Source organism: Ostrea edulis, chromosome 10 (assembly GCF_947568905.1).
Source record: "Ostrea edulis chromosome 10, xbOstEdul1.1, whole genome shotgun sequence".
Taxonomy (NCBI): domain Eukaryota; kingdom Metazoa; phylum Mollusca; class Bivalvia; order Ostreida; family Ostreidae; genus Ostrea; species Ostrea edulis.
Genome location: NC_079173.1, coordinates 1,013,129 through 1,023,770, shown reverse-complemented (window position 1 = coordinate 1,023,770; position 10,642 = coordinate 1,013,129). Strand labels below are relative to the sequence as shown.

General features: G+C 38.5%; 1 protein-coding gene across 1 annotated transcript in view; it reads right to left on the bottom strand.

Annotated features, from left to right (window-relative positions):
- Positions 1 to 532: 532 nt before the first annotated feature.
- Positions 533 to 10,642, bottom strand: part of LOC125666982 (alpha-1,3-mannosyl-glycoprotein 4-beta-N-acetylglucosaminyltransferase C-like) — a 51,637-nt gene continuing 41,527 nt past the window's right edge. The window contains exons 2-4 of the mRNA XM_056152441.1: positions 9,417 to 9,502; positions 5,910 to 5,988; positions 533 to 1,767 (exon numbers count right to left, since the gene is read on the bottom strand). Coding sequence (XP_056008416.1) covers positions 575 to 1,767; positions 5,910 to 5,988; positions 9,417 to 9,502 — 1,358 coding nt within the window. The 3' untranslated portion in view covers positions 533 to 574. The remainder of the gene's footprint in view (positions 1,768 to 5,909; positions 5,989 to 9,416; positions 9,503 to 10,642) is intronic.

The following is a 10,642-nucleotide window of genomic DNA, read 5'->3' as shown; positions in this document are numbered from 1 at the left end:
ACACGATAACTAACTCTCGTGACCTACACACGATAACTAACTCTCGTGACCTACACACGATAACTAACTCTCGTGACCTACACACGATAACTAACTCTCGTGACCTACACACGATAACTAACTCTCGTGACCTACACACGATAACTAACTCTCGTGACCTACACACGATAACTAACTCTCGTGACCTACACACGATAACTAACTCTCGTGACCTACACACGATAACTAACTCTCGTGACCTACACACGATAACTAACTCTCGTGACCTACACACGATAACTAACTCTCGTGACCTACACACGATAACTAACTCTCGTGACCTACACACGATAACTAACTCTCGTGACCTACACACGATAACTAACTCTCGTGACCTACACACGATAAATAACTCTCATGACCTACACACATACAAACATTCAATTTGATTTTAGAACGGCACGTTCACATGTGACATTCGTTACAGAGAATTTCACATTGACTCATCCTTTTGTTTTGTGCTCAGGATAACACATTCTGCAATGCTTAAGACGTCTTTTTGATTTCGTGTTGTGCAGTAAACACCGCTATCTCCCTAACTATCACCCAGATTTTTTGTTGTCTGCTTGATTTCGTGGTGTACAGTAAACACCGCTATCTCCCTAACTATCACCCAAGTTTCCTGTTTGTTGGTGATGATGATATTCAAACAGTGAATTTTTTCTTCTCCTGTGATAGACCGAACTTCATTCAGTTCTATGTTGCCATCTTCAAAATACCCTAGCAGTTTATTCCGGCTACACTCGGGTTTGCCGGGGCCCCTGGGCGTCGACGCAAGACTTGCCTCCAGTTTTGCAAAATGTATTTTATCACCAGGGTGAGATTTTATTCCGGTATGGATAACTATTTTGCTTAACAACTGAGGTTCATCGAATACCACGGAGAACCAATCGTTTGCTCGGCCATTTTTAGAACTCCAGAAAATCCCTTCCTCTCTACGGTAGGCTTTGTCAGGGTTGAAATATCCCTCAAATGGCAAACTGGTGTACAATTTCGCGGGTGGGTTGTCACCCTTTATCGATTTTTGATGTTCCTCAAAGAAACGATCCTTAAGGGGTTGTATTTTCCCCGGAAGTGACGAATGATAGCCGACATGTTCAAATATCGTCGGCCGACGAATGTGTCGCTTAAACTGCAACATCTGAACATTGAAATTCAAATACGTGACGTCACACGGTTGCTGTGCGTAAAACAACAAGACCATTTTGGCCAGTTTGTCGATGTCCTCGGAGTGGTATAATTTTCCAATGAATCCTAATTCGGAGAATTCTAAACACACCCAGCGCTCCTTGAACTTCTTGACGTAGTCTTTTATAACTTTAAAATAACCCGGTACGGTATATATATCATCCTCCATTTGTATATAGTACGTGGCAAGAACCTGACTATACATAAACAAAAACGCGTAGTCGACATTTTGTTTAGCCCGCCATTTCTTTTTCGTCTCTGGGTCGACAAATGTATGTTTTAAATTATCCAATGGCGGATAAAATGAATCCCATGCTTGGATCACGTGCAGCGTTCCCATGGAAATGATATCGCCAAACTGCTGTCGCAGATGTTTACTGATGTTGGCCTTCCAGTCCTCGTCAAAATCGGCAAGGAAGACAACGATGTAGATCTCCTGTAGTTCCTCCTTCCGCGTGCAGTTCACGATGGACTGGACGGTACTCAAAATATACTCATCCTTCTCTCGCTTCACTGTCGGTATGCCAATCGTTAAATAGCCTGAAAAACGTCATCAGATATAATAATAGCCTGTAAAACAACGTCATCAGATATAATAATACCCTGGAAACACAACGTCATCAGATATAATACCCTGGCAACACAACGTCATCAGATATAATAATACCCTGGTAACACAGCGTCATCAGATATAATATTACCCTGGCAACACAACGTCATCAGATATAATAATACCCTGGAAACACAGCGTCATCAGATATAATACCCTGGCAACACAACGTCATCAGATATAATAATACCCTGGTAACACAACGTCATCAGATATAATATTACCCTGGTAACACAGCGTCATCAGATATAATACCCTGGCAACACAACGTCATCAGATATAATAATACCCTGTAAAACAGCGTCATCAGATATAATAATACCCTGGTAACACAGCGTCATCAGATATAATGGACAATACACACTTCACATTTTATCTGTAACAAGAGCTCCGTAACATATCCCCTCACAATGAGTGCCTACAAATCATTGATTTAAAGTCTCGTAGTGACCTTGAGCTTTGATCTTTGGCCCCCAAAATCAATAGCGTTTTTTCACTCATGACAAGAAATCTACAAGTGCAGTATAAAATCAATCAAGCAAAGAAATGTGGCTTCTAGAGCGTCCACAAACTTTTCGATAAAGTCCTGTGGTGACCTAACCTTTCCGATAAAGTCCTGTGGTGACCTGACCTTTCTGATAAAGTCCTGTGGTGACCTGACCTTTTCAAATGTTGAACCCAAAATCACTAGGATTCTGCCGCGTTGGACACTAAAGCTAAATATGAAGTATCAATTCAATCGAGCGAACAATGGGGCTTCTAGAGTGTCTACAAGCTTTCTCTACCAAGTCCTATAGTGAACTTGGCCTTCAACCTTTTTAACCCAAAATGAAAAGGGATTCTACTATTTATATAACAAAACTGTGTGTGAAATATCAATTCAACACACATACTACACACCCGTAAAGTGACTACATTGTTACATACACACACACATACTACACACCTGTAGAGTGACTACAATGTCACACACACACATACTACACACCTGTAGAGTGACTACAATGTTACACACACACACACATACTACACACCTGTAGAGTGACTACAATGTCACACACATACACATACTACACACCTGTAGAGTGACTACAATGTTACACACACACATACTACACACCTGTAGAGTGACTACAATGTTACACATACACACATATTACACACCTGTAGAGTGACTACAATGTTACACACACACACACACACATACTACACACCTGTAGAGTGACTACAATGTTACACACACATACTACACACCTGTAGAGTGACTGCAATGTTACACACACACACACATACTACACACCTGTAGAGTGACTACAATGTCACACACATACACATACTACACACCTGTAGAGTGACTACAATGTTACACACACACATACTACACACCTGTAGAGTGACTACAATGTTACACATACACACATATTACACACCTGTAGAGTGACTACAATGTTACACACACACACACACACACATACTACACACCTGTAGAGTGACTACAATGTTACACACACATACTACACACCTGTAGAGTGACTGCAATGTTACACACACACACACATACTACACACCTGTAGAGTGACTACAATGTCACACACACACACACACACATATTACACACCTGTAGAGTGACTACAATGTTACACACACACATACTACACACCTGTAGAGTGACTACAATGTTACACACACACACATATTACACACCTGTAGAGTGACTACAATGTTACACACACACACACATACTACACACCTGTAGAGTGACTACAATGTTACACACACACATACTACACACCTGTAGAGTGACTACAATGTTACACACACACACACATACTACACACCTGAAGAGTGACTACAATGTTACACACACATACTACACACCTGTAGAGTGACTACAATGTTACACACACACACACATACTACACACCTGTAGAGTGACTACAATGTTACACACACACATACTACACCTCTGTAGAGTGACTACAATGTTACACACACACATACTACACACCTGTAGAGTGACTACAATGTTACACACACACACACATACTACACACCTGAAGAGTGACTACAATGTTACACACACATACTACACACCTGTAGAGTGACCGCAATGTTACACACACACATACTACACACCTGAAGAGTGACTACAATGTTACACACACACGCACATACTACACACCTGTAGAGTGACTACAATGTTACACATATCAACACACTCATCTATACATAAACGGACCCGTTAACTTCTCTGGCAATGAATTCCAAGGTGATAATAAAATATACCGTGTAAGTTTTTCCGGATTAGATAGGGTTGAGCATACAATACTTAACTTTAGAACATTAAGGTTATGTGCTTTCTGCAAATTTGAAAAATACAGGTTGAAAAGACATTTACGATTGTTAATCAGTATATGTAATTCTCATGATTTTTGGGTAACACTGTACATGTGTATGTGATTCTCATGATTTTGGGTAACACTGTACATGTGTATGTAATTCTCGGGATTCTCGGGTAACACTGTACATGTGTATGTGATTCTCATGATTTTTGGGTAACACTGTACATGTGTATGTAATTCTCATGATTTTTGGGTAACACTGTACATGTGTATGTAATTCTCGGGATTCTCGGGTAACACTGTACATGTGTATGTAATTCTCGGGATTCTCGGGTAACACTGTACATGTGTATGTGATTCTCGGGATTCTCGGGTAACACTGTACATGTGTATGTAATTCTCGGGATTATCGGGTAACACTGTACATGTGTATGTAATTCTCGGGATTCTCGGGTAACACTGTACATGTGTATGTAATTCTCATGATTTTTGGGTAACACTGTACATGTATATGTGATTCGCGGGTAATACTGTACATCTGTATATAATTCTCGGGATTCTCGGGTAACACTGTAGATGTGCATGTAATTCTCTAGTCCCGTGCAACCAGACGCTCTGCTTTCTCCGTAAATCTCCGACGATCAGAGAATCTGGTAAAGACACGCGATAACGTCTGTAACGTCAGAACGAGGTTACCAAAATATCTGTATCTAATTCGATTGGTTGATTCAACACTCCTCCAAAATAACGACAACCGAAGAAATTTGTAATACATTTGTAAATTGAATTTGCCGTTTAAGCTTAAGGATTTACAACTAGAGTGTTTATAAAAACTTTTGTAAAACGAAAGGATTTATTAATTTTGCTGTTCTACCCACGGGAAAACCGTTTTATCAAAATTACTTTACTGTATATGTAATTCTCGGGATTCTCTGGTGACACTGTACATGTGTATGTAATTCTCTGGTAACACTGTACATGTGTATGTAATTCTCTGGTAACACTATACATCTGTATGTGATTCTCTGGTAACACTGTACACGTGTATGTAATTCTCTGGTAACACTATACATCTGTATGTGATTCTCTGGTAACACTGTACATGTGTATGTAATTCTCGGGATTCTCGTGATTGTTTATGTGTATGTAATTCTCGGGATTCTCGCGATTGTTTATGTGTATGTAATTCTCGGGATTGTTTACGTATGTAATTCTCGGGATTGTTTATGTGCATGTAATTCTCGGGATTCTCGGGATTGTTTATGTGTGTGTAATTCTCGGGATTGTTTATGTGTATGTAATTCTCGGGATTCTCGCGATTGTTTATGTGTATGTAATTCTCGGGATTGTTTATGTGTATGTAATTCTCGGAATTGTTTATGTGTATGTAATTCTCGGGATTGTTTATGTGTATGTAATTCTCAGGATTTTCGGGATTGTTTATGTGTATGTAATTCTCGCGATTGTTTATGTGTATGTAATTCTCGGGATTCTCGCGATTGTTTATGTGTATGTAATTCTCGGGATTGTTTATGTGTATGTAATTTTCGGGGTTTTCGGGATTGTTATGTGTATGTAATTCTAGGGATTCTCGCGATTGTTTATGTGTATGTAATTCTCGGGATTCTCGCGATTGTTTATGTGTATGTAATTCTCGGGATTCTCGCGATTGTTTATGTGTATGTAATTCTCGGGATTCTCGCGATTGTTTATGTGTATGTAATTCTTACGTTTCTTGTTGCTGGCGTTTTGAATGATACGGGCGTCTGCTCTCCAGTTCGACCGAAGTTTTGTCAGATCTACTGATGGCTGAAAAGAAACAAAATGTTAACACTGATTAGTCCCAGAAAGATTGAGTTTATTGCATCACGTGCTTCATATCACGTGAGTTATAGTTCTTGATAAAGGAAGTGTGACGCCCACGCAACTTTTCCACATAACATAAAAGTATAATACAAAGAACATGTATCTCAAATATAGATAAGGACTTTATACCTGCAGGTTTGTTAGCGGTATAAAAATAGCCGAAGCATTGCACACACCCAAAATACAATAAAAAATGAAATAAAATAAAAATCAGTGTAGATATTTTATGATCATCTCATCATTGAAAAGTTATAGTATACGTCTCATTGATCTGATGATCCGCGCCTGTCAACTCGACGTGATCCAACTCTTCGAATCAAGTAACTGTAGTAATGATAAAACTATATACCCCCTTAAGCATTTTAAATCCACATTTATACCGAGCGAAGCTCGAACGCGCCTAAGGCCCGTCCGCAAGGCTCTAAAGGTAACACGTATGTAAAAGAAAAATTGAAAATAAATCAGCAAATGAATAAAGATAATCTCTACATACGTTCACTGAAATTTTTTGTGATCCATATGGGCGCCGCCATTTTGTTTTGTTCATTACTTGCTTCTACAGTTATTCGTGTTTTAATTTTGAATGCCAAAAATACAAGACTGACGTGTAATTTGTAATTCAAACACTCAGTTTGTTAACAAGAGGCCCATGGGCCACATCGCTCACCTGAGTCACCTTGGCCCATATCTGAAGACTTTCCATATATATTTGCATACAAAACCTTGGTCCCTATTATGGACCAAACTACCCTTTGCAAACTTGAATCTACACTATGTCAAAAAGCTTTCATGTAAATGTCAACTTCTTTGGCCCAATGGTTCTTGAGAAGAAGATTTTTAAAGCTTTTTCCTATATTTGTATGTAAAACTTTGACTCCCCCCCCACTTGTGGCCCCATCCTACCCTCCGGTAACCATGATTTGAACAAACTTGAATCTGCACTATGTCAGAAAGTTTTCTTGTAAATATCAGCTTTTCTGACTCAGTGGTTATTGAGAAAAAGATTTTAACTATATATTTGTATGTAAAACTTTGATCCCCCTTGTGGTCCCATCCTACCCCCGGGGGCCATGATTTGAACAAACTTGAATCTGAACTATGTCAGAAAGTTTTCATGTAAAAATCAGCTTTTCTGGCTCAGTGGTTCTTGAGAAGATTTTTCCTATATATTTGTATGTAAAACTTTGATCCCCTATTGTGGCCCCACCCAACCCCCAGAGTCCATAATTTGAATAAACCTGAATCTGCATTATGTCAGGAAGCTGTCATGTAAATCTCAGCTTTTCTGGTTCTTGAGAAGAAGATTTTTAAAGTTTTTCCCTCTATATTTGTAAGTAAAACTTTGATCCCCCCTTGTGGCCCCATCCTACCACCGGGGGTCATGATTTGAACAAACTCGAACCTGTAATATGTCAGGAAGCTTTCAGGTAAAGTTCAGCTCTTCTGGCCCAGTGGTTCTTGAGAAGAAGATTTTTAAATGACCCCACCCTATTTTTGCATTTTTGTGATTATCTCCCCTTTGAAAGGAACATAGCCCTTCATTTGAACAAACTTGAAAGCCCTTCACCCAAGGATGCTTTTGGCCATGTTTGGTTGAAATTGGCCCAGTGGTTCTGGAGAAGAAGTCGAAAATGTGAAAAGTTTAACAGACAGATGGACAGACAGACAGACAGACGATGGACAAAAAGCGATCAGAAAAGCTCACTTGAGCTTTCAGCTCAGGTGAGCTAAAAATGAACGATATGATTATCATTGTTACAGTTTTTAACCAATCATCATATTAAAAAAAAAACCAGTAATGCAACTAAATAGCAGAACAAGTTCATGAGTTTCTGTAATGAAAATATACGATATATTTATGCTTACCGTTTTACCATTTTGAATTTGTTGGTTAATTTTATTTATTTTTAACTGTCTTTTGAATAGGATGTATTGTTGTTGTTTATAATTGAAAGACGAAGAAAAAGGTCGAGGCTACATGTGACGTCACAATGCACGGTTTACGTCGGCTGATGCTAGATTCCCCGCGTTAACGCAATAGGCGGATCCTCATATATCCCCCGTTGATACTGGGCGTTTAGCGCAAGGAGAATACATATTTTTAAATGAATTATAATTTACCGTAATTAACAGAATTATGATTATTACTTGGAACACGCCAATGACCATTTCATGCTTCGCTTGGTCCAATGGTTACACCGTATATATATTAAGATACTAAATATAATCCAAATCATAAAAAACACAGACATATGTAGTGAAATTATGCTTTGTGTACGCAGTTTTGTTTGTGATGCAGTGAATATTTTCCACAAAAAACGTTGCGTCCATGCATTGTGACGTCATCAGTCTCAGGATATTGATACAGAATCAGAAAACCACAGTGTGGTGATCCGGAAAACCAGATCATATTCCGTGAAATCCACTGTATCAAACCAGAGGCCCATGGGCCACATCGCTCACCTGAGTCACCTCGGCTCATATTTAAAGAGTTTTCCTATATATTTGCATATAAAACTTTGACCCCTATTGTGGCCCCAACCTACTCCCTGGGATCATGATTTTTTCAAAATTGAATCTGGACTATGTCAGGAAGCTTTCATGTGAATGTAAACTTTTCTGGCCCAATGATTTTTCAGAAGAAGATTTTTAATGATTTTCCCTATACATTTGTATGTAAAACTTTGATCCCCTATTGTGGCCCCATTATACCCCCGGGGGCCATGATTTTTACAAACTTGAATCTGCACTATGTCAGGAAGATTTCATGTAATTTTCAGCTTTTCTGGCTCAGCGATTCTTGAGAAGAAGATTTTTAAATGATCCCACCCTATTTTTGCATTTTTGTGATTATCTCCCCTTTGAAAGGGACATAGCCCTTCATTTGAATAAACTTGAAAACCCTTCACCCGAGGATGCTTTTGACCAAGTTTGGTTGAAATTGGACCTGTGGTTCTGAAGAAGTCGAAGATGTAAAAAGTTTACAGACAGACGGACAGACGACGGACAACAGGCGATCAGAAAAGCTCACTTGAACAGCTCAGGTGATCTAAAATCAAAACATGGATGGGTATATAATAAAGATTATTATCGATCACGTTTTATCTTCCTAGTGATACAGATTGGTATAACCGATAGTAAATTTTACAAAAATACAAAGACTTCAACTTAGCGCCCTCAGACACACGTTATGTAAAATAGATAAAAATAGCTTAATCGGCACTACGTTCTCGGACTTAGTTTCAATCTAAGCAACCTTCAATTTTTGGAATGTGTGTGAATCTAAACAACCTTCAATTTTCTTAATCTGTTTGAACCTAAGCGGCCACACATTTTCTGAATCTATGTGAACCTAATCGGCCCTCCATTACCTGGTTAAGGAAGTCTTGGTATGATATCCATCTCTGTCCATAGTATGGACTCCCTCTGGAGTCTTCCCTCTCCACTGATGAAAAATCTGGAGAGAAAAAAAGCAAAAGCAAATGTAGAATAACTACACACGAGTGTATTTTCATTCGGTAAAGTTTCTGCACATCTGTGAAACCAGGGCCATTAGAATATATCAAAAGATTGCAAATAAATTAATGAGGTATATTGTAAAACCTGGACGGAATGGACCAATCTCGACAAAAATACTACTTTAAAAGCGATGAAATAGACTCGTTGAACTGGCACTATCTACTAAGATACTTTGAGTATTTTATTTCGGTATAGTTTTCGCACATTTGTGAAACCAGGGACATTTGAATATATGAAAAAATTGGAAATAAATTAATGAGGTATATTGAAAAACCTGGCCGGAATGGACCAATCTCGACAAAAATACTACTCTAAAAGTGATGGAATAGAGTCGTTGAACTGGCACTATCTCCTAAAATCTTTTAAGTATTTTCATTCGGTAAAGTTTCCGCACATTTGTGAAACCAGGGTCATTAGAATATATCAAAATATTGGAAATAAATCAATGAGGTATATTGAAAAACCTGGCCGGAATGGACAAATCTCGACAAAAATACTACTCTAAAACCGATGGAATAGACTCGTTGAACTGGCAATATCTCCTACAATATTTTCAGTATTTTCATTCGGTAAATTTTCTGCACATCTGTGAAACCAGGGCTATTAGAATATATACAAATATGGGAAATAAATCAATGAGATATCTTGAAAAACCTGGCCGGAATGGACCAATCTCGACAAAAATACTACTCTAAAGGTGATGGAATAGACTCGTTGAACTGGCACTATCTCCTAAAATACCTTAAGTATTTTCATTCGGTAGAGTTTCCGCACATCTGTGGAAACAGGGCCATTAGAATATATCAAAAGATTGGAAATAAATTAATGAGGTATATTGAAAAACCTGGCCGGAATGGACCAATCTCGACAAAAATACTACTCTAAAAGTGATGGAATAGAGTCGTTGAACTGGCACTATCTCCTAAAATCCTTTAAGTATTTTCATTCGGTAAAGTTTCCGCACATTTGTGAAACCAGGGTCATTAGAATATATCAAAAGATTGGAAATAAATCAATGAGGTATATTGAAAAACCTGGCCGGAATGGACAAATCTCGACAAAAATACTACTCTAAAAC